The following is a 22,956-nucleotide window of genomic DNA, read 5'->3' on the forward strand; positions in this document are numbered from 1 at the left end:
TCCCCAGTGTCTGCTTCCTCTTCCTGCAGTGGCTGCAGATTACTGAATGTCAGGACCAAAGGGCTGGAGTTTGTGGGAAAGAGCTCTCCTGGGGTGCTGGTGGGTGCTTGGGGTAATGCCTGGCTGCCCTGCTAGGAGGGGGCAAGGGTCTCATTCGTCTTGGGTGCAGCTGTGGGGAAGGCCAGCTACTGCTTAGATCAGAGGGGTCTTGGGCCAAAGTCTGGGCTGGCAAGCTGCTCCATCCTTCGGAAAGCATTTACAGTGTCCTCCTGCCCAGGAAGCATAACTGACTGGCTGCCCCTCTCTCCCAGGCTCATCCATGACTATCTGAGCGTGGCTCCCTTTGCTGATTACCTCGACAGCATCTACTTCAACCGCTTCCTGCAGTGGAAATGGATGGAAAGGTAACTCTGTCCCTGCTTCTCTCGGGGGCACTGCAGCCCAGGGGCCCTGCAGGCTCGGGACTAGGAGGTGCTGCTCGAAGGGAACCTGCAGCCCTTCCTTGAGTTCTGGCCGAAGCCAATCAAGTGGGAGCAGATGTTCTGTTACCTCACATCAGCTCAGGGTGCTGTCCTCCTCAGCACCCACGGAGCCCTTTCCCAGCTTTAATTAAGGCAGCAATAGGGCCCTGCTTTCCCTGTGACTGCAGAGCCAGGGTTCGCCCTCTGAGTTCCTGACTCCGTCAGCTAGCTGAGGCCAGGTGTGCCTGCTGCACCAGGGAGGGTGGGGGACTTGTTCCATGCAGCCGGGTACCTCACTGCTCCCCCTCCCATCTCATGCCAGCCTCTTCTGCTTTGTTCACAGGCAGCCAGTGACTAAAAACACTTTCCGCCAGTATCGTGTGCTGGGAAAGGGAGGCTTTGGTGAGGTGAGTGGCCTGCATGCTCTCCTGCCTTTGAGTATGAGGGAGATTCAGGGGCCAAACCTTTGTCCTGCAAAAGGGCCCCACCTGCCCCTGACAATGGGACTGGGCCTTGATTTCTGACCCAGTCCCCAGGAAAGTCTCACTTGCTGGGTACTCTCTGCTCTTGCTCTTGATCCCCTTTTCTGGAGCTGGGAGAGCACCTTATGTTGGACACTACAGCTGCGTCTGGTGGGGAGAGAGGGGCTGGCATGGTGTGTGTTCAGGACAGGCAGTGCTGGGGGAACACTTATCACCCTGCCACTGCTTGGGCAGAGGACCAATATCATTATCTCCCATCTTACAGATGGGGAAACTGAGGCACACACCTGGGATTCTCCTGAGTCGGTGGCAGAGCCAGGATTAGAACACAGGACTTCCTGACTCTCAGCCCCTTGCTTATGCTGTTGGGTTACACCTCTCTCTTGGGCTGTAACTCCCTCAAGCATCCCCTCCATGGTGGCCAGTGGGCTGCAGGACTTGTGTCCAGGCTTCACTGCCATGTGCTCGCAAGGGGACAGCTCAAAGTTGGTAGAAGTAGATAACCAGAAGTGTCAGATGGGCAGGCCACACTGGCCAATGATCAGAGACCAGCAGGCCAGGGAGAACCATATAAGCCCCACACCAGGAAAAGAGTTGGTCTGGTGGCTTGCTTGGCTGGCAGACCCAGAAGTGCATGGCACTAATATTAGCAGTTTGGATGGGGTGGAGTCTGATCCCTGAGCCTGCACCAGCTGGGTTCAGGGGCAGGGTTTGGCCTGCAAGCTGAGCCTGCTGGCTTCCTCCAGGTGTGTGCATGCCAGGTGCGAGCCACCGGGAAGATGTATGCCTGCAAGAAGCTGGAGAAGAAGCGGATCAAAAAGCGGAAGGGGGAGTCCATGGCCCTGAACGAGAAGCAGATCCTGGAAAAAGTGAACAGTAGGTTTGTAGTAAGTACATAGGAATTGCTTTAACTTTGCATTAAGGGGCTGAGAGGCAGCTGACCCACCTGTGGCCCATACTCTGCACTGCAGTGGGGCTGCACAAGGAGCCTGTGTGGGTCCTAGTGCTGCATTTCCCCAGTGCTGGACTGTAAATGTGCCATCTCCCTGGCTGGGCATGAGATGACATGGCAGCAGTGCTCTGAGGAGGGTGCAGGCCTTGCTCGGGGGAACCCAGGTGGCTGGTTTTCGACCGAAACGCAGTCGAAGAGGGACCCTGGCGACTCTGGTCAGCACCGGTGATTGGGCTGTTAAAAGTCTGGTTGGCTGTGTAGCGGGGCTAAGGCAGGCTCCCTGCCTGCCCTGGCTCCGCGTGGCTCCCAGAAGCGGTGACCTGTCCAGCCCCTAGGCTCAGGGGTGATCAGGGAAGCTTCACTTGCTGTCCACAGCTCCCACTGGCCAGGAACCATGGCCACTGGGAGCTGTGGGGGAAGAGGCAGCGCACAGAGCCCCTTCCGCCGAGGGGCCGGAAATGCTGGCTGCTTCGAGGAGCAGTGTGGAGCCAGGGCAGGAGGGAGCCTGCCTTAGCCCCACTGCACTGTCAACTGGGAGCTGTCTGAGGTAAGCACTGCCGCCTGGCTGGAGCATGCACCCTGAACCCTCTCCTGCATCCCAATCCTATGCCTCAGGTCGGAAACCCCTTTCCCCCTCCCATACCCAAACTCCCTCTCGGAGCCTGAATCCCCACCCCTGGCCGGAGCCCAGACCCCCTCCCATACCTTAACCCCCAACCCTGAGCCCGCTCCTGCACTCCAAAACCCTTACCCCCTCCTGTACCCCTGCCCCAGCCCGGTGAATGTGAGTGAGGGTGGGGGAGAGTGAGTGATGGATTGAGTGGGGAGGGCTCAGAGAAGGGGTGGGGCAGGATTTTCTGTGATTAGAAAGTTGGCAACCCTAGACAATCCAGAGGACCCGCTGATCTTCACTCCCCTGCTGTGGGCCCGGATAACAGAATTCAGCCCTGTTTGCTGAACAGGGCACAGTGATGGAGCTCCCCCTAGAGGCTGGATGGTGTCACAGCGTTAGTCTGCAGAAGGAAAAGGAGGACTCGTGGCACCTTAGAGACTAACTGATTTATTTGAGCATGAGCTTTCGTGAGCTACAGCTATAAGGGAAAGCGTGGCCTATGCAGAAGGCAAGCTGCAACCAGCCCCACCTCTGACCTGCTGCAGCTCGATGGGGTTGTGTGGCAGAGATCTACTGAGCAATTGTGGCGCACTATCCTGTGCCTGGTGTGGGGGCTGCTGCTTCCAGCTGTAGGGAGGTGTTGGCCACATGGCACTGAGCGGTGTGACAGTTCCCACCAGATAGAACTTTGGGGTGAGGGCCCTGCATGAAATGCTTCCACCCAGCTGCTTCCTGTCCAGGTGTCTTGCTGTCCTAGCTGGACAGCAGCTTTGGTTCTGATCTCTTCCCTGGAGACTTCCTAGCTCCTTGCACAGACAATGCAGCCAGTTCCCTTTCAGTGTGCAGTGAAGAGGGAATCTCCTGTGAGCTGGGGATCTGCCTGGCTGGACCCACTAGCTGCTGCCGCATGGGAGACTTGGATTTGAATGGTTTTCCTCTCTGCAGTGTCTGCCCTGGCTGGTTGAGGGCTTCACAGCTGGAAGGCAGGTGAAGCCAGAAAAATGGGAGGGGTGCAAAAGCCCCCTCCCAAGAGATAATCCCCAATGTGTCTGATAGGTGATGGGGATAGGAAACAGTTCTAACCTTGCCACCCAGGCAGCTGTGTCCAAGGCTGGCTGGCTGCCTGGGTGGGCATGGTGCCTGCCAGGGCCTCTATCTGCAGCAGCTCTGTTGTCTTCTAACAGCTTTTCTGCCCTGTCTTGCAGGTGAGCTTAGCCTATGCATACGAGACTAAAGATGCCCTCTGCCTGGTACTGACCCTCATGAATGGAGGGGACCTCAAGTTTCACATCTACCATATGGGTGAGGCTGGCTTTGAGGAGCCTCGGGCTGTGTTCTACGCAGCTGAGATCTGCTGCGGCCTGGAGGACCTGCACCGGGAGAGGATAGCGTACAGGTGAGTGAGCTTTCCTGTGATGGTGGTGGGAGTAGAGGCTCACAGTTACACAATATGCCCTTTAGTGGGGCTGGTTCTTTCACTAGCTGCAAAGGCAAGAGGGCTCCGGGGAGCTCTGCCTCTCCCAGCTAGTCCCTTCCCAATCCTCCGTGAGGGTCACCCTGGAACCCAAGTTAAAGGGAGCGGGGAAGGCCTTAGAGGAAAGGCTGGCTGTAAGCCTGCTCTGGATGGGTTTGGATGAGTTCTCTACAAGAGAAGAGGGAAGCAGCCCAGTGGTTTTTCACTTCCCCTCTTTTCATGAGGCTTGGAGTCTGAGCTGTCAGCCACAGGGTGAACAGGAGCTGTGCTGGGCTCGCCTGGTGATGGGGATGTGACTGTAGGAAGGCTGCACTCCTTGCCTGAGGGGTAGGAGTTGCATCCCATCTGCTCATGAGATGCAATATCTGTGCTTTGCACTAGGCTTGTACAGACAGTCAGACTGAAGTAGCAGGCACTGCCCTGGTGGGATGTTGCCTGTAGGACTGTCCCAGGCTGAGCTGAGGGTTTTGCTGCTCCAGGGCATGTCTAATGGAATCTGCTCTCTCCCACTCTAGGGATTTGAAGCCAGAGAACATCTTGCTGGATGACCATGGTGAGTCGAGGGCTGCAGGTGGGAGAGGAGCCAGGAGTGTGTGGCGGTGCTCTGGCCCTGTGCCTGGACTGTGGGAGCCTCTCTCATTTCCTTGTGTGAATCAGGGCTACTTTGTGCTTACCAGTAGCCATGGCCTAGCCAGTCAGCTCGTGAGCTCCTAATGGTGTTATTCCCATATTCAGGTCACATCCGTATTTCAGATCTGGGGCTGGCTGTGCACGTGCCTGAGGGCCAGACGATCAAAGGCCGCGTGGGGACAGTTGGTTACATGGGTGAGTATCTCCTGCGACAGGAAATCTGGAGGCTATGTGCCCTGATTTCCAGATTTGAAATGTGTTCAATTTGCATAATACCTCCCTCTTCCAAAGTTTGCCCTGCCCCCCACAATGTCCTTTCTGACCATAGAGACCCTGCCTAAATTATGGCCTCCAACAACCTGCCTTTGGCCACAGAGAAATGGCTAGAGTGACTGCCTATACCAGTGGCTCTCAACCTTTCCAGACTCCTGTCCCCTTTCAGGAGGCTGACTTGTCTTGCACACCCCCTAGTTACATCTCACTTAAAAACTACTTGCTTACAAAATCAGACATAGAAATACAAAAGTGTCACAGCACACTTACTGAAAATGACCAACTTTCTCATTGTTACCATATCATTATAAAATAAATCTACTGGAATATAAATATTGCACTTACATGTCAGTGTACGGTATACAGAGCAGTATAAACAAGTCATTGTCTGTGTGAAATTTTAGTTTGTACTGATTTCGCTAGAGCTTTTTATGTAACCCGTTGTAAAACTAGGCAAATCTCTAGATGAGATGATGTACCCCTGGAAGACCTCTGCATACCCCCAGGGTACATGTACCCTTGGTTGAGAACCATTGTCCTATACAGTGTCACTCTATTCATCACCCTGGGCTGCATTCTAGCCAGAGCTCCATGACTGGGAGCAGACGGGGGGCTTTGCTTTTGAGGTAGGTGTCTGTGGACAGAGCCCTGGAAGACCCTTGGAATCTCTGATTAGAATCCTAGCCATCCTTAAGGATTGCGTAACTATGGGGACATGGTGCTTTGCGCACACAGCTCCCCTATGCTACCAATGAAAACAGGAGACAGAAGCAGGGGTGCCCAAAACTAGGAGTCTACTGACAGATCATAACAGCTCTGGTATCCTCAGCTGGGTTCAGTGAGGGGATGGCTGACTGAAAATTAAGACTGGAGACCTTGGAGCAGAACACTGTAGGCACTGATTCTACATCCGTCCTGTGACCCAAGGTGCCTAGTGTGGCCCACACTGAAAATGCCAAAGTCGGCGCAGGTTGCAAGAACAAGAGCAGATTCTCCCAAAACTAGTGGTTAATACTGTAGTTAGATTCACCAATCGGTCACAAACTGTGCTGCTGATCCCCAACACTGGTTATCAAGAAGCCAAAAAAAGAAACCACACAGCCCCCTTTATTGCATTCCAGTCTCTGGCTCCTAATCAGCAAATAGGTCCAGTAAAGTGAGAAGTTATTTAAAACTCCATTCATTGTACAAAATGTTCTTCTGATCCCCAGAGGGCCAGCCACATTCCGAGATCAGTACTAGTTTGGATCTGACCCAAAATACCACGCTGCCAGCCAATCCCTTAGTATCTAAAACTAAAGATTTATAATAAAAGAAAGGAAAGAAATCATAGAATCATAGAATATCAGGGTTGGAAGGGACCCCAGAAGGTCATCTAGTCCAACCCCCTGCTCGAAGCAGGACCAATTCCCAGTTAAATCATCCCAGCCAGGGCTTTGTCAAGCCTGACCTTAAAAACCTCTAAGGAAGGAGATTCTACCACCTCCCTAAGTAACGCATTCCAGTGTTTCACCACCCTCTTAGTGAAAAAGTTTTTCCTAATATCCAATCTAAACCTCCCCCACTGCAACTTGAGACCATTACTCCTCGTTCTGTCATCTGCTACCATTGAGAACAGTCTAGAGCCATCCTCTTTGGAACCCCCTTTCAGGTAGTTGAAAGCAGCTATCAAATCCCCCCTCATTCTTCTCTTCTGCAGGCTAAACAATCCCAGCTCCCTCAGCCTCTCCTCATAAGTCATGTGTTCCAGACCCCTAATCATTTTTGTTGCCCTTCGCTGGACTCTCTCCAATTTATCCACGTCCTTCTTGTAGTGTGGGGCCCAAAACTGGACACAGTACTCCAGATGAGGCCTCACCAATGTCGAATAGAGGGGAACGATCACGTCCCTCGATCTGCTCGCTATGCCCCTACTTATACATCCCAAAATGCCATTGGCCTTCTTGGCAACAAGGGCACACTGCTGACTCATATCCAGCTTCTCGTCCACTGTCACCCCTAGGTCCTTTTCCGCAGAACTGCTGCCTAGCCCTTCGGTCCCTAGTCTGTAGCGGTGCATTGGGTTCTTCCGTCCTAAGTGCAGGACCCTGCACTTATCCTTATTGAACCTCATCAGATTTCTTTTGGCCCAATCCTCCAATTTGTCTAGGTCCTTCTGTATCCTATCCCTCCCCTCCAGCGTATCTACCACTCCTCCCAGTTTAGTATCATCCGCAAATTTGCTGAGAGTGCAATCCACACCATCCTCCAGATCATTTATGAAGATATTGAACAAAACCGGCCCCAGGACCGACCCTTGGGGCACTCCACTTGATACCGGCTGCCAACTAGACACGGAGCCATTGATCACTACCCGTTGAGCCCGACAATCTAGCCAGCTTTCTACCCACCTTATAGTGCATTCATCCAGCCCATACTTCCTTAACTTGCTGACAAGAATACTGTGGGAGACCGTGTCAAAAGCTTTGCTAAAGTCAAGAAACAATACATCCACTGCTTTCCCTTCATCCACAGAACCAGTAATCTCATCATAAAAGGCAATTAGATTAGTCAGGCATGACCTTCCCTTGGTGAATCCATGCTGGCTGTTCCTGATCACTTTCCTCTCCTCTAAGGGCTTCAGGATTGATTCTTTGAGGACCTGCTCCATGATTTTTCCAGGGACTGAGGTGAGGCTGACTGGCCTGTAGTTCCCAGGATCCTCCTTCTTCCCTTTTTTAAAGATTGACACTACATTAGCCTTTTTCCAGTCATCCGGGACTTCCCCCGTTCGCCACGAGTTTTCAAAGATAATGGCCAATGGCTCTGCAATCACAGCCGCCAGTTCCTTCAGCACTCTCGGATGCAACTCGTCCGGCCCCATGGACTTGTGCACATCCAGCTTTTCTAAATAGTCCCTAACCACCTCTATCTCCACAGAGGGCTGGCCATCTCTTCCCCATTTTGTGATGCCCAGCGCAGCAGTCTGGGAGCTGACCTTGTTAGTGAAAACAGAGGCAAAAAAAGCATTGAGTACATTAGCTTTTTCCACATCCTCTGTCACTAGGTTGCCTCCCTCATTCAGTAAGGGGCCCACACTTTCCTTGGCTTTCTTCTTGTTGCTAACATACCTGAAGAAACCCTTCTTGTTACTCTTAACATCTCTGGCTAGCTGCAGCTCCAGGTGCGATTTGGCCCTCCTGATATCATGGTTGAAGCTCTCTTCTAACAACTATCAGATACATACATATATGACTTCAGAGTCTATATTATCGGGTTCGTAGCCACATTGGTGAGTTTGCTGGCTTGTAAAGTCCCTCTGGAACACACCCAAAGCTTGGATGGGTCTATCAGTCCTTTGTTCAAAGCTTCAGTTTGTAGAGAAGTTACTCCAGAGGTGAGAAGCAGGATTGAAGACAAAATGGAGAAGGTGCAGCTGCCTTTTATATCCTTTGCCATGTGGCTTGTACATCCTTTGGCCCAGACACAAGCTCCCAGCACATGGGCATGGAAAAGCTTTTGGAGTCTTCTGTCCATAGGCATGTCCCTTCATGTCCTGCTGACTCATAGGTATAGGCCCTGGCTTCTCTCAGTGGATTCATTGTACAGCTGACTGCCCTTGGTGGGCCATCCAACAGGCTAGATAGTGCTGATGTCAAGTTGCCTAGGGGTGTCACCCAGAGACACAGCACAGGTTTGAGATGTAGGTGTATGTCACACACTTATAACTCATGATACAAAGATACAGACCTATAAACAAGATTATCATACTTAGCAAATCATAGCCATGTAAGGTCTCAGTGGAAAAGTTATCTGGTAAGATTCATTGTCATATATAATATGGGTATCTTCTAGTCTAAGCAGTCACCCATATTCCATACAGCGTCCCACCTACTAAAGGCGATGGTAACATGTAGCAGTTGAGCAGTGGCACACAGCCATGGGGGGCAGGTGGGCCCGCCCTTTGGGGAGGCGAGCCCCCGGCTCCACCCACTCCCTTCCCATGGTCAGAGCCCACAGACAGACACACACACACAAGCCCCTCCCCCACCCGGAGTAGCCCTGAGCTCTCCCCCCGACTGGGCTGGAGGAGCCCTGGGCTGCCCTGAGCGCTCCGCACCGGGTCGGGAAGAGTCCTGGGCTGCCCGGAGCCCTGAGCGCTCCCCACTGGGGCGGGAGGAGCTCCCTGTGCCTCCCCTTCCTGGCCCCAGCCTGCTGGGTCTGTTGGAAGACGCGTTTGATGTGTCCCATGCAGGGTCCGGGGCGGCTGAGGAGGCAGTATGTGCTGCCTCAGCCGCCCCGGAACCTGCATGGGGCATAATAAAGCAAACCCTGCCACAAGCATTCGGCAGCCGTGCCGGGGGAGGCAGAGCCTCCCCTGGCCTATTGGACCCACAGCCCAGACATGCTGAGCGCAGCCCGCCCCAGGTCTCCCACAGCAGATCCCTGCCTAGACAGCTGTGGCTGCACAGCCTTAGGGCTGGACAGGTCTCTCATTTTTGACTGGTCACAAAAATCACCCTTTCCATCTCGTGGCTATTCCTCTTTCCCGAGAGTCCTCCCAGACACAGGCAAGGCTGGGGCTGTGCCCACCCCTGACCATGCCACTCATTCTCAGAATCTGCCAGTGCCACAGAGCAAGCCAGCTCCCTAGCTGTGGCTCCGGGACGTACCCATGGGGGCTGGAACAATGTGTATAGTGGGGGTGCAGAGAGCCACTGAACCAAACTGTGAACCCTGTATGTGATGGAAACCGCTTCCAGCCGGGGGTGCCATAGCCCTAGTTCCAGCACCTATGGACTGACCTGATAGTTCCAGGGGAGAAGAGCTGGGGAATTGCTAAGAGGTGGAGGAGGCTAGAAGCTGACAGCCTGGAAGGAGCCCTTGCCCAGCTCTCCTGCCTGAGCCATTCCCAGCCCTTCTCTGACTAGGCTAGATTCACCCTCTGCCCTCGTGGGTCGTGTTCCATCCTCATGTTGCACTCGTTTGCCCCACTCCCTTGCAGCTCCCGAAGTAGTGAAGAATGAGCGCTACACATTCAGTCCCGACTGGTGGGCTCTGGGCTGCCTTGTCTATGAGATGATCGAGGGCCAATCTCCCTTCCAGCAAAGGAAGAAGAAGATCAAGCGGGAGGAAGTGGAGCGGCTGGTGAAGGATGTACAGGAGGAGTACTCGGAGAAGTTCTCGCCTGGCGCTCGCTCCCTCTGCTCCATGGTACCAATGCCTGAGTCCATGGGTGCCCAGGGCATCCATGGGTTTTCCAGGGCTGGAGCACGCACAGAAAAAAAATAGTGGGAGCTCAGCACCAACCAGCCACAGCAGTTCGGCAGCCTGAGGAGGGGGTTGCGGGAGGGTGGAGAGCAGCGCGTGGGCCTTGGGGGCGGGGGCAAGGCGAGGGCAGGAAGAGATGGAGTGGGGGTAGGGATTTGGGGGAGGGGGTGGTGGAAGCAGGGCCTTGGGTGGAGCACCCCGGGGAAAAATAAGTCCACGCCTATGTCTGAGTTCCTCCCTTGCCCTGCAGATGCCAGAGCAGCAGTGTCCAGGCTCGCTGTCCTTCGCTCAGCTAACGCTGCTCACGTACCTTTGGTCCCAGCCAAGTCGGCTGGGGATGAGGCTGCAGGCACAGCCTGCTGCTTGAACTTGGTGGGGGATGGGGGGGGAGTTGCATCCTGGCATCCAAAAACAAGGCCTGTGGAGTGGCTGCAGGGTGCACTGACTCCCCCTAGCACCTGCCTGGCTGGAGAGCCTGCCCTCTGAGAGGTCATTCAGAAGCCCAACCTAAATTCGACCTCAGCTCCTAGTGTAGACCAAGGCTAGGTGCTGCTGTTCCATGTATCTTCTTCCCCAGGCTTCTGTGGAAGGGTCCTGCCCTCTGCCTGCAGTTCTCACCCTGCTGCGCTGTGTTGCAGCTGCTGTGCAAAGACCCTGGGGAGCGGCTGGGGTGTCGAGGAGCTGGAGCCCAGGAAGTGAAGGAGCATCCTCTTTTCAGACACCTGAACTTCAAGAGGCTGGAAGCAGGCATGCTGGACCCCCCCTTCAAACCAGACGTAAGTGTTGTTCCTGGGCAGATCAGAAGCCATGGCCCTGTGGGGAGGAGCTCTGCTCCCACATTACCTCTCTGTCCCATTTGTGCGGATCTTTTCCCAGGTGAGCAGGGGCCCTGTAGCTACTTACTAACGAGGGGGTCCCCCTGCTCCCCACTCTGGTTGGGGTGTTTCTGGAGCAGCTGCCCCAGCCTCCCCAATGTGAGGGATGCTGTTGGAATGGGTGGCATAGATGGGAAGGGAACTGCCTGGCAAATGGTGGGAGTTCTGACAGGGCCCATGGGGCTCGGCTCCGCTGCTTTGTGACTGCTGCCTCTGCTTCTCTCCCAGCCCCAGGCCATCTACTGCAAGGACGTGCTGGACATTGAGCAGTTCTCCACAGTAAAGGGAGTGGAGCTGGAGCCCACAGACAATGACTTCTACCAGAAGTTTGCTACAGGGAGTGTGCCCATCCCGTGGCAGAACGAGGTAGGGGGGGGTTCATGCACAAAGGGCGCCTGCACTGCAGGGAGGGCTGCCTCCCATAGCACAGCACTTGACTAGGTCCAGGCCTTGGAGAAGGGGCCAACAGAGCCCAGTGACCCTGCTCCTCCGTGCAGTGAATGAGTGAAGGGTTCTTGGCAGTTTCTTGTGCCCTGTGTGATCAGCCTTCAGTGGGGTAGGTAGGGGCTTTTCTGGGCTGTTCCGGTCAGCGGGTCTCCAGCGCCCAGGGTCCTGTCTGCTGAGGCAGGTGGGTGAGTGTCTCATGCTGCAGTCATCTCCTTTCTCTCCTAGATGATTGAGAGTGAGTGTTTCAAGGAGCTGAATGTCTTTAGCCTGGATGGCACAGTGCCCCCTGACCTGGACTGGAAAGGACAGCCTTCTCCACAGCCCAAAAAGGGTTTGCTACAGCGCCTCTTCAGTAGACAGGTAAACCCCCAAGTGGGGAGCGGGCCCTCTGGGGATGGCACCCACCTTCCCTCTGCACTGAGACTGCCAGGACACTCTCCCCCGCTCCCCCACCCAGCAGAGTCAATGGCAGGAGCCAGACGCTAGGGGGCACCAGCATGATGGGGCCAGTTTCCAGGGCAGCTGCACTCCTCTGGAGTGCCAGGGGAGTGCCTCTCCTGGGCATTCAGAGCCCGGCAGGTCCTCTGGCCTCCCTGCCCTGTTCCCTAAGGGCTGGAGCCCTCCGCTGTGTCCACCGGTGCCTGCAGCGCACTCGCCTTTCCCTGGATTTTCAGGCCTGCAGTTGATGGAGCTTTGTCCCCCTCAGGAGTTAACCAGCCCTGACATCTCCAAGTAAGCTACTGCCCTGCACAGATATCCCTGTAGTGCGCACGGCCTGATGGTGGGGTGGGGAGACTTGTACTCCTGCAGACTTCCTGATCATGTCGGCTCGTGCTGGGCTTGCGTTTCGCTAGGGGACTGCCCAGGAAATGGTGAACTGGTCTGGCTGGGGTCCAGCCCTATCTCTTCTCTGCTGAGCCCCGTTCTTCCCTTGTTTCCCACTTGATCCATGCTCCCTGGTCTGAGAACGATACGTGTCTGTAGCATAGAGACTTGTTGCTTCCCTCTGCAAGAGGTGGCTCTGTACCTCCAGTCCTCTGAGACTGGCTCTGTCCTCGCATGATCCTGTGCACCTAGCCCTATGACATCTGTAAAGACAATGCCAGCTGCAGCCAACTGCACTGTTGCCAAGTAATCTCCAACCCTAGGTCAGGGCAGTTCAGCTCATTTGAGGCCCTACTTTAGATCTGCTCGTGTGGACACAACCACTCGAACCCCTGGATCGGGGAAATTATATGGCGGGCCATGAATGCTTACAAAATTGCGGGTTGGGGAGAGGGCTCCAGCTGGGGGAGTGGGCTGTGGGATGGGGCCAGAAATGAGGAGTTCAGGATGCGGGAGGGGGCTCTGAGCTGGGGCAGGGGGTTGGGGTGAGGACTCCAACTGGGGTACGGGCTCTGGGCTGGGGCAGGGGATGAGGGGTTGGGGGTGCAGGAGGATGCTCCGGGCTGGGACCAAGGGGTTCGGAGGGCAGGAGAGGGATCACGGCTGGGGCAGGGGGTTGTGGTGTGGGAGGGGGTCAGGAGCGTAGGCTCCAGGTGGCGCTTACCGGAAGCAGCAGCATGTCCCCACTCCGGATCCTACACGGAGGCACAGACAGGTGGCTCGGCGAGCTGCCCCGTCCTCAGGCACCATCCCTGCAGCTCCCGTTACCCATCGTTTCCAGCCAAAGGGAACTGTAGGGGCGGTGTTTGGGGCGGGGGGAACATGTGAAGCCCCCTGGCTGCCCATACCCAGAGGGGGGACATGCCACTGCTTCTGGGAGCCATGTGGAGCCACAGCATGCTCAGAGCAGGGAAAGCCCGGACCCCACTCCCCAATGGGAGCTCGAGGGCTGGATTAAAACCTCTGAAGGGCTGGATGTGGCCCCCGGGCCGTAGTTTGCCCACCCCTGCCCTGAACCTGTGGCTTTCCCATGCTCTCCAGGTAGTCTGCACAAGCCATCAACCGTCACTTCCTGGGTTTTGCCTTTATTGGAAACTTGAATAAAAGCAGGCTTTTCCCATAAGCCTGGCTTGTCCTCAGGCTTCCTTCAGAGCCTCTCTGTGTGCCTTGTTTGCTCCAGGCTCTGGGGGACACCCCTTCTGATCTGAGGGGATGGGAAGGGGAAATTATGGGGCAGCAGGACTCTCTGCCTCCTGCAGATACCTCCTGCGTGTATCTCTGCTACCAGAGTAGATCAACAAGAGCCTTCATCCCTCCAGAGGGTGGGAGATTGTCCAGCTCCTGCTGGAGACGCACACGCCCTCCCTGTGCAGCTCCAGCCTATCTGCATGATGCTATCTATGCTGTGCTGGAGGATGACAAACTCCGTCTCCACCCCGTTCGTTAGCTCTTACCCTGCATGTGGCAGCAGTGCCCAAAGGCTGTGCATGCATTGTGCTGGGTGCTGCCAGAGAGACAAGGACGCTGCCCTGAAGAGCTCAGTCTGGTCTGAAACACACGCCAAGCATGTGACAGATGGGGGCGGGCTGGGCTGGGGTGTGGTGCCCTGCAGTCCTAGGGACGGTGGGTGTTTCTAACTGCACTGGAATGCCCAATCCCCTCTCCTGCCTATGTTGGCATTGCAGCAGGAGTGGGGGGCAAGGCCTTGCAGACCAGCTCAGGAAGGGTGTCCCATGCAGAAGGGGGCAGTGGAGAAGGTGGAGAGGAGCAAGTGGAAGGGGGCAAGGTAGCAAACCTGACAAGGGGATGACACCAGAGAGAAGGCCAGATGGGCATGGAGGAGCAGAGGGAGGCAGGGCCTGGATGGGTGAGGACAAGAAACTTGAAGTGCGTGTTGTGCAGGGCCAGGGGAAGGGCACAGTCAAAGCCCCAGGTCAGAGAGCTGATCTTGAATGGGTTGGAGGGGCTACCATGAAAGCTGGGAAGGGAGCGTCACTGATGGAGGTGCCCAGGGACTGGACCAGTTGCTTTGGGAGGTGGAGGGGAGGAAAAAGTGGTCGGGTCAGATCTATCTGTGTAGTTGGGGTCAGGGTCTGAGTTGTGTGCCCCCATCCCAGGCGGAAGGACTCAGTGCACAGACTTCTGAGTGTCATCCTGCCAGGCCGAGTCCTCAGCGTTAATGAGACTCCCAGCATGGCTCAGCCTGCAGCAGGCAGAGATGCTGCTTGGTGCATAGCTCTTGGGTGCCAGTGGGCGCAGAACCACTGCAGACTTGTCTCTCTGCATGTTCTCTGGCATGGAGTAGCCTCGGTTTGTATCCAGGGACAGGCATAGCCCATGCTGCTGCCACTGAGCTGCTGCCTAGCAGCTGTGTGACCTGAACACAAGTAAATGTCAGAACAGCCTGGCCCAGACCCGTTCCGAGCTGCCTCCTCTGCTGGTTCCCGCTTTCCCCTCGTAGGCTCTCAGCATGGCTGTCCCTCTTTGGTGCTGTTTCATAAGAGCCTCTGGCCGGAGCTACTTATCCCACTGTCCTGGCACAGGAGTGCTCTGAGCCAGCTGTGGGACCTGGCAGGGGGGCGGGAGCTGCAGCAAACATGGGGTCCTGCCTGGTTGTGACTCACCAGCCTCTCATGCCACATCTTTTCTCTTTCCAGAGGTGAGCAGCCCTCTCCTGGCTGCTCTGCTCAGGGAAATACCTGGTGGCCTAGACTCACCTGCGGACATGGCAAGACCTGGGGAAGAGTCGTCTTGTCCTTCAGTGCCTAACCCCCACCCTCCCCACCCCAGCAGAGCAGATGCTGCTTGTGTGTGTTAATTACCCCGTGAGCGACTAACCCTGCTTCCCTGCACTCTCGTTGCCTCACCCCAGTGTGAGAGGGGGCTTTGCCACTGCTGTCCGCTCAGTCAAAGCTTCCCTGCATTACCACTGCTGTGGGCCCTGCTCCCAGCGAGGGGCTCCAGGAAGTCAAAGGCTCCTGCTGACCCCCTGACCTCCATCCTGAGCTCTGAGTCTCGCCAGCCCAGGTGCTTTGTAGGGTTTGGGATATTTGTATAGGTCTATATGTACTGAGGGCACAAGGATTGTTTGTGATGGGCTCCAAGAGCTGCCTTGCCCAGATCCCTGCCCTCTTCCTGCTGAGGGAGCCGGCTGCCTGTGGGCCCCCAGTGATCAAGGGGCCCTGTGCTGTGTAGGGTGCAGACATTGGGTCAGACGTGAGCTGGTTGCTGTGTGTCTTCTGCACCTCGATGGATTTCAGTCTGGGCAAGGCCAGTGAGGTCCCACCTCAAGCTGCTGAGCTGGCTAGTATGTCCTCTGGGAAATGGTCCTGCTGGAAGGACTCCCCTATCTGTTCCCCTCCCAAGGGTGTTAGCTCTCTTCCCCTGGCTCTGAGTCCCTTATCTCGCAGTGCGGGGTGACCCGCCCTGCTCAGGGCAGCTGGGGGCGTGTTGTTTTGTACCCATGCTCACCCTCTGCTTGCTGTGCTCCTCTCTCCCTCTCCTCCCTTCTGTTGCCCTTCTGACTTCAGGACTGTTGTGGAAACTGCAGCGACAGTGAGGAAGAGCCCAGCCGGCTGTAGACCCCAACCTGTTCTCCGGGCCTGGACCCTCTTGCCTCTCCCAGGCACCCAGCTGTGCAGCACGCCAGCCTGATGGACAAGGTAGCAGCTACCCTGCCACATGGGATTTGTTTACAGTTTTGCACATCTCTATTTTGAGACACTCGAAGTAGACCCAGAAAGATGCTCTGGGCTGTGAGCAGCAAGCCCTGCGCCAGGGAGCACTGTGCAGCAGGGCCTCGCTGTGCTTGGGGAAAGCCCATGGCTGGGAAGACCTGGATACTTCCGAATCTGCTGCTTGGAATTGCTCTTCTGCTGCTCCCCTTCTCAGCCCCGCTGCTCCCCTCCACCGGGGACGGAGGGATCCCCCAGCACAAGGTGGGGCTGCCAGGGCAGGAGCTGGCAGGAGCAGGTCCAATGACCCATTCCAGCAGCTGGCCAGTCTCGCAAGCCCCAGGTTTGATATATTTATATAGGTCTGTATGTATGTATATATCATGCATAGGTTTTTTATTTCTCGGGGGAGGGGGTCCTTCTGCATTACCCCTCCCCCTCCCATGGGCTCTGGGCACAGTGCTTCCCACAATGGGGGAGCTGCTGCACCTGCTCTGCCCTGGAAGTCTTGGGCAGGGGCCCCTTGGCCACTTCTGGCACCTTAACATGTCTAAAGTATCTTCCCTAGGACCTTCTGGGAGCTGCTCTCCCCGCCCCGCCCCCCGGGAGAATGTCTCCTGGCAGCACAGGCTAGAGGGGAGGTCCATTGTGCAAACATTCCCACAGCCCTTTGGGCACAGGAAAGTACCATGCCAAAGCATTTACCACTAAAAAGCCCAGCTATGGGACCAGTCAGTGCTTCGCCTCACCCCCTTTGCCTGCTGGGCACCTTTTCTCCTTGCTCACCCTGGCATTCACTGCCTCTGGCCCCTCTGATGGGAGCCAGGATCACCCCGGCTGTTTGAAGCTGCAGTTCAGCATCTGCCGCTCTCTGCAGCAAGGCAGGATGTGGCCTTTCCCAAATAAAGCTGGAAGCCAGGCCAGCTCCTGGATTCTGCATGTGGCGTGGGGTGCCCTGGCTGCTGCTGAGAGCCATCGTAGACAGCTTGGGTAGTCCCCTGGAGGAGCTGCAGCAGGAGTCTAGCTCGCTGCACTGGCTGGCAGAGGCCATCGGTGCCCAATGTGTCTGTAGCTTTCGCTTTGTGCAGACTCCATAGGAATGTGCCTCTGCCCCCATAGAGGGCAGTGGGGCTGAGCCTGCTGCCTGTGTCCAGCTGTGGTGTCTGCAGCTCCACCCTGCTCGGAGGTACTGAGCTGCTTTCAGTGGAACAGCCCCACTCAGGCCACCACCTCCAGGCTGGGCCTAGCTGGCTGCTGAGCCCCAGGGATCTGTGCCAAAGGCTTAGTGCACCTCGCCCTTTCTCCATGGGAATCTCTTCCATTACGCAGCCTTGCAGCATCTAGAAATCTTGTGCCTTCCGGGGAATCAAAGGAGAGGGGCTTGGCGTCCCAACTGGAGCCTTGCATGGCCCTATGGGACTGCTTCAGCCCTCTGACATGCTCTAGGGGTCCATCCATTTGCTCGTGTCCTGTACAGTGCACACTTGTTCCTAGCAGTAGCGGGACTCTTCCCCCGTGCACTGGGCTGGCTGCTCCTCGGACCTGTGGTATCGTTCGCTTGCATTGCACTGATGGTGGGAATATTTAAAGAATTTTTAACCTTTCTGTTAAATGTAAGTTCTGTCATGTCTGTTGCTGCCGTGCAGAGGTGAATACAGTGAGCACAACACACTTCCCATTGCCTCCTCCTTCTCCCCCTGTCTCTACCTAGCAGCCTGGTACACAAACCTGCTCGGGGAGAGCTATGCTGCTCTGCTCAGGAGCACAGTCGTCAACTTACACATGGTAAATTAGCTCTCCAACTTTCACAATAAGCCAAAAATCAAGCTAATCCCATTTCAAAACAAGCCGGTCCCTAAGAACCCCAACACTCACTTATTAGACCCCCCGGCGTGCAGTCTGGGACTGTGGTGGGCTCCAGGTGAGCACCCCTGACTCTTCCCACCGCCCCAACCCTTGCCCCTGCTCGCCAGGAACCAATCACAATAAAGAAGCAACAAACTAGAAGCCAAAAACTAGCTAACCAGCAACTCACAAGCCAATTAAGCCAAAAACAAACCCAAATTCTGTTTTTTCTCTTGTGGGTTTAGCAGGTCTGTTTAGGAGCCTAGGATTAGCCGAGCCAAGCCCCTGGGTTCTCGGCTGCCTGGTGAGCCATGGGCATGCAGAGGAGTGAAAGGTGCTCACCTCTCTTGGGCCAGGGTGGCTCCTCTGTAAATTCTGCACTTCCATAGGCCTGCATCAGGCTTCTGCTATGAACACTGAGAGCCCTCCCCTGGGCATCCACCTGCCAGTCACATTTGTCTCCCTGCTGCATCCAAGCTCCCCAGGAATCCTGGGTGTAGCTCTGCTAATGGGGCCTGGCTCCTGCTCTGTGCATTGGGCGGTGCCCATCCCAAACTGCAGGATCCCCCTTCTTCCTCCTTCTGAGCCACTCTCTAGCAGCTCATCCACAGCTTCCCCTCACTGGGGGCCTTGGGACTTGTTTTGGGTGCTCCTAACCAACTTGTCTGAGCTGCATGCGGGGCTCTCAAGTGCTCAGCCCTGTCCAGCCAGCAGGGAGCGTTGACCACTTGAAGGAAAGGAAGGCTTCTGAAAAGGGGTAGCAGCTTGATTGCCAGAGGGTATGTGGAGCTGTCTCCCCTGGGGTTGTGGAGGGGAGAACACAGCGACTGGTTTACCCTCAGCACAGGGGCCTGCTCCAGCCCAAAACCACAGCGAGCCTGGCTGTGCAGACATTCTCCTATCCCTGGGGCCGAGCAGGATCTTACATATGGGTGGAGAAAGTGTTTCTCCCTGGGAAGCCCCCTCCAATGACCCCAGTCAAATCCCGCTCCTGGACCAGCTCTATCTGGACAATGGGGATGGCTCTCAGCTGGGAGCAGTTCTCTGGGGCAATACCTGGGCATAAGAGGCTGCATGAGTTCATGCTATGGCTGGGAGCTAGTACTGCCTGGCTGAAGGGGGACTCGCCCCTGTGCTGGAAACTGCAGGCATGCTCCTGCTGAGGCCCTAGAAAAGGGAATCTAACCCGTGCCTTGCAACCTCCTGCTGGGAGGGACTCCAGCTAGCATGGGAGGGTGGCTGCGTACCAGGGTTTGCTCTGAATCAGTGCCCTTGTGGATGCTCATCTGTAACACCCACCTCTGCTATCTGATTTGCTCCAGCCCCTCTCAATCTGCTGCCAGGTGCGGGAGCTGGGATTGCCCATCAGCAAGCACAGGCTAAGCCTACCATCAGCTGCAGTGCCAGTCAGGGTCAGCAAATTAGTTCTAAACGCAATTCCAGGGCCTGTGCAGGGTGCCTTCATTCTGCCCTCCATGCATTGCCCCCTCTGCCTCCCACCAGCCTTTACGCTCCCCACGTTCACTTGCTTTTAATCCCTCCTGCCCTCAGTGCATCCTCTCCCTCCACAGCTGTTGAAGTCTGTGGGTTTACTGTTGCATTTTCCTACCTTTAGAAGCGGGTTGTCCACACCCCATTGCTGTGGCAGCCCCACGTGCAAGGGGAAGTGCAGACGCAGCTCGACCAAAGTGCTGTCAGGTACACCAAGGAACCACTCAGGCTGTGAACAATGGCGTTTAACTCCTCCTCCTGGTGTGCTGGTGCAGGCTTTGGGGATTGTCAGGCAGGTACTTGGTGCCCCTTTAATGGCTCCTAGCAGGGGCCCCTTGCCCTGCCATGGCATCTGCTCTGCCAATCTGTGGCCTATGTGGGGGTTTGTGTTCAAAGGCCAGGGTTTGTTGCAGCACTTGAGCAATAGCTGGAGCCATTCTAGTGTTGCGTTCCTCCCCAGCATGTTCGGGCAGCACAGGCTGGGGTGAAAGCAAGGGGCTGGGGCGTGTAAGTTCAATCAGATTTGCACTTCCAGCTGGAGTGGGCTGCTTTTGTCCCTTTTCTAGCTGGAGTCTGGACACTTGGACTGAGCCACAAGCATATTCTGCCAGCCACTGCTCCAGCATGTGCTCTCTCAGGGCGTTACTAGGCTCCTACTTGGAACCACTGGCTGAAAGGACTGTTCCTATGTGCTGGAACAAGCCCCAGCAGCCGCTGCCCTCCCTCTACAGGGCACGCTGACGGTGGGAGCTGCGTCTCTCCCCTCTGTTTGCTGGAGATCAAGCCCTGTATTCTTTAGAAATAGGCACTGTGGGTGGGTCCTAGCCCCCCTCCAGGCCGTGGTGAAGTGGCTTGGAGAGCTGCCTGGGCACACGGGGACCTCTGTGTGTGTTGGGGGGGGCAGGGAAGGCAGGGCCCCTTCCCACACTACTGAGAGCTGGCACTGCCGTCCATGGTTTGTGGGGGGGAGGTGGTTTCCAGTAGGGGAGTGTCACCAGGCCAAGTCAGAGTAATTGACTTCAGCCTGTGGAAGAACTGCACCTGCCTGGTGAGAACAGTCTGCCCCACTGTCACTTGAAAACAACCTGGAGGGGCAAGCAGCCCAAGTGCCAGAGCCCTCTTGGAATGACTGTCCCTACTTTTTCTGTGCCTCACACAGTGCCCCTCAGTGGGGGGGCAGGACCCTGCATGCCTCAGGCACACGTGGCATGCCCCCTTTTCTGGCTGTTGGCAGGGAGCCCAGTCTTCTTCTCTGATCACTTCACCTGCTCTTGCTCTCAAGCCCAAGTTCTGGTTCTGACATCGCCTTGGTTGCTGGGGTGATGGGTGTGACATCACATGCAAAGGATTAGGGTTTCCTGTTTAGGGCTGTAAGCAGCAGGGGCTGGAAAAAACAGCAGCAAAGCTCCTATTTCCAGGCATCTGTCCTGAGACCCACCAGTTGCTCTTATGCCTGATCTGGGAGGTGGCAGCAGGTTTTCAGTGCTGAAGCTAATAGTTTGAAGCTGTTCCCTGTGGGAATGGGCTGAGTGACTCCATTGATAGAGCATGGATCTACCCGTGGCAAGTGCCCTGTAACTTCACAACAGTTCCTGCCTGCTGAGGGGTGGGTTTTTGAGGGGGGGCTCCTGCAGGCAGAGAGATTTTTGGAGTGAGCAACGCTGTGTGGTTACAGCACATGGAAGGAAGGAGAGTTTGGGGGAGATGTGACTTTAATATCCTCTCTCATAATTCAGCTTGCTAGTGGTACCTCTGACTCCATGCTGTTGCATTCAAGGTGGAGGAGTAGGACTGGGTGGGTGGTGAGATGCAAGTATTGAAAGGCTGAGAAGTTAATTTTTGGAGCTACTTGCTAGCAACTTGGGGGCATGTGCAAATCTCCAGGCTCCTTGCAGCCTCACTGAACTTTGCCAGGGGGAGGCTGTGCTCAACGAATGTTAAGAAGAGTTCAAGATCCAATTTCCAAATTGTTGTTCAGCAGTAATAGCAAGGGAGAGAGAGCAAGAGTTTGGCTACCAAATGTGGCACCTAGCAAGTCATTTCCTGTATGGAAAGGGGCTCTATCTGCTGAGAGCAGCACTGGTTTTCTTGGCAAATGGTGGGGTTTTTTTTGTTTTGTTTTTTGTTTTTTTAAAGGAAATTTCCCAATAAAAACTTTGAAACATGGTTGCAAATTGCTTTTTCCCAAGAACTCCTTGTCCTTAGTTGCCCCTAAAAGCCCTGGGCTTCTAAGTTGCAATTACCTGTAAAAACAAAAAACTGAGACCCGTATTAAACTCTTGGAAATGCTTCATTGCGGGACCAGTAACTGAATTGACCCCAGGCGGTGCCTATCTGCCAGCAAGCACTTCCCCCACTATCAACGGCAGGCTACCTCCTCCTGTGTTGACCCAAGTGGTTAGCCCATTCTGTGCACTGCAGGTAGTTTCTGATGCCCAGGTGGCACGGAGTCCCTGGGCGATGCTCTGGAACTGCTCCCCATGAAGCCAGGCAGGACTCTGGGGAAGTCTCTCTGGGCGCAGCCTGCCTGCAGGACACACAGCTCACCCGGCTTCCACCTTCCTGGGTCTGACCTCGGAGCATTCAGCCTCCTCTGCCCCTCCGTGCGCTTCCCACAGTGAGTCCGCCCAGGCGGGGTCCTGGGGAAGCCAGAGGGTCCTGCCCCCCAACTCCACAGTCAGACGTGACTCTCAGCCAGCCAGTAAAACAGAAGGTTTATTAGACGACAGGGATATGGTCTAACACAGAGCTTGTAGATGCAGAGAATCGGACCCCCTCAGCTGGGTCCATTTTGGGGGGCAATGAGCCAGACAACCCTGTCTGCACTTCACTCCATGGCCCCAGCCAGACCCAAACTGAAACTCTCTCCCGCCCCTCCTCCTCTGGGGTTTGTCCCTTTCCGGGGCCAGGAGGTCACCTGGTTCCTTTGTTCTCCAACCCTTTTAGCTCTCACTTTACAGGGGGGAAGGGCCAGGCCATCAGTTGCCAGGAAACAGGGTGTCGGCCATTCTCTGTGTCCAGACCCCTGCACACACCTGCCCTCTAGGGCTCTGCAGTGATCATACACCCTTATCCCACCACCTAGATACTTAAGAACTGCCTAGGGGAAACTGAGGCACCCCCACACTATTCAGAGGAAACATTAAGAACAGTCCCACTTCGTCACATCTCTCCCCCCTTCGAGATCGAACTGAGCGGGGTCACTTTAGCCGGTGACCTGGGGAAGTTCGAAGCCACCAACGTTCCCATGGATGCCCCAGCATCTCTCCCATTCCTTGGTAGGAGTTACACCAGGCCCTTCCAGTTTCACGCCTTCCCTTAGGTCAGGGGTGGTCGATAGCACTCGCATGCCGCATGTGGGAAGGTTTATGTGGCCTGTGCCCTTTTGCCACCCCAAAATCCCTGGGGGTCAAACTGGGATCGGGTCTTCTCCCAGCGCTCCAGTCTGGAGGATTGCAATTTGGGCTGTCTTGGTTAAGAGCCCTCATCTTGACCTGGGCCACATACTGTTCACTTACAGAACTAGCATGGAGACATCCCTTTCTCCACAACCTTGTCTCCCCAACAAGCTGGCCAAACACAGCCACTGGGTTAGAGGACTGTT

At 55.6% G+C, this 22,956-nt stretch overlaps 1 protein-coding gene across 5 annotated transcripts in view; it reads left to right on the forward strand.

Annotated features, from left to right (window-relative positions):
- The window catches only part of GRK6 (G protein-coupled receptor kinase 6), a 32,751-nt gene extending 15,061 nt beyond the window's left edge, over positions 1–17,690 (forward strand). For 3 of the 5 annotated variants that reach the window (XM_048860939.2, XM_048860942.2, XM_048860941.2), the window contains 11 exons: positions 312–404; positions 805–868; positions 1,690–1,830; positions 3,714–3,904; positions 4,498–4,535; positions 4,718–4,807; positions 9,870–10,078; positions 10,774–10,911; positions 11,239–11,376; positions 11,683–11,817; positions 15,873–17,690. In XM_048860939.2, coding sequence (XP_048716896.1) covers positions 312–404; positions 805–868; positions 1,690–1,830; positions 3,714–3,904; positions 4,498–4,535; positions 4,718–4,807; positions 9,870–10,078; positions 10,774–10,911; positions 11,239–11,376; positions 11,683–11,817; positions 15,873–15,923 — 1,288 coding nt within the window. In that variant the 3' untranslated portion in view covers positions 15,924–17,690. Of the gene's footprint in view, positions 1–311; positions 405–804; positions 869–1,689; positions 1,831–3,713; positions 3,905–4,497; positions 4,536–4,717; positions 4,808–9,869; positions 10,079–10,773; positions 10,912–11,238; positions 11,377–11,682; positions 11,818–12,470; positions 12,473–14,999 lie in introns of all 5 variants that reach the window. The other 2 variants (XM_048860943.2, XM_048860940.2) reach the window with 2 other exon arrangements.
- Positions 17,691–22,956: the final 5,266 nt, after the last annotated feature.

This window comes from Caretta caretta, chromosome 8 (genome assembly GCF_965140235.1).
Source record: "Caretta caretta isolate rCarCar2 chromosome 8, rCarCar1.hap1, whole genome shotgun sequence".
NCBI lineage: Eukaryota > Metazoa > Chordata > Testudines > Cheloniidae > Caretta > Caretta caretta.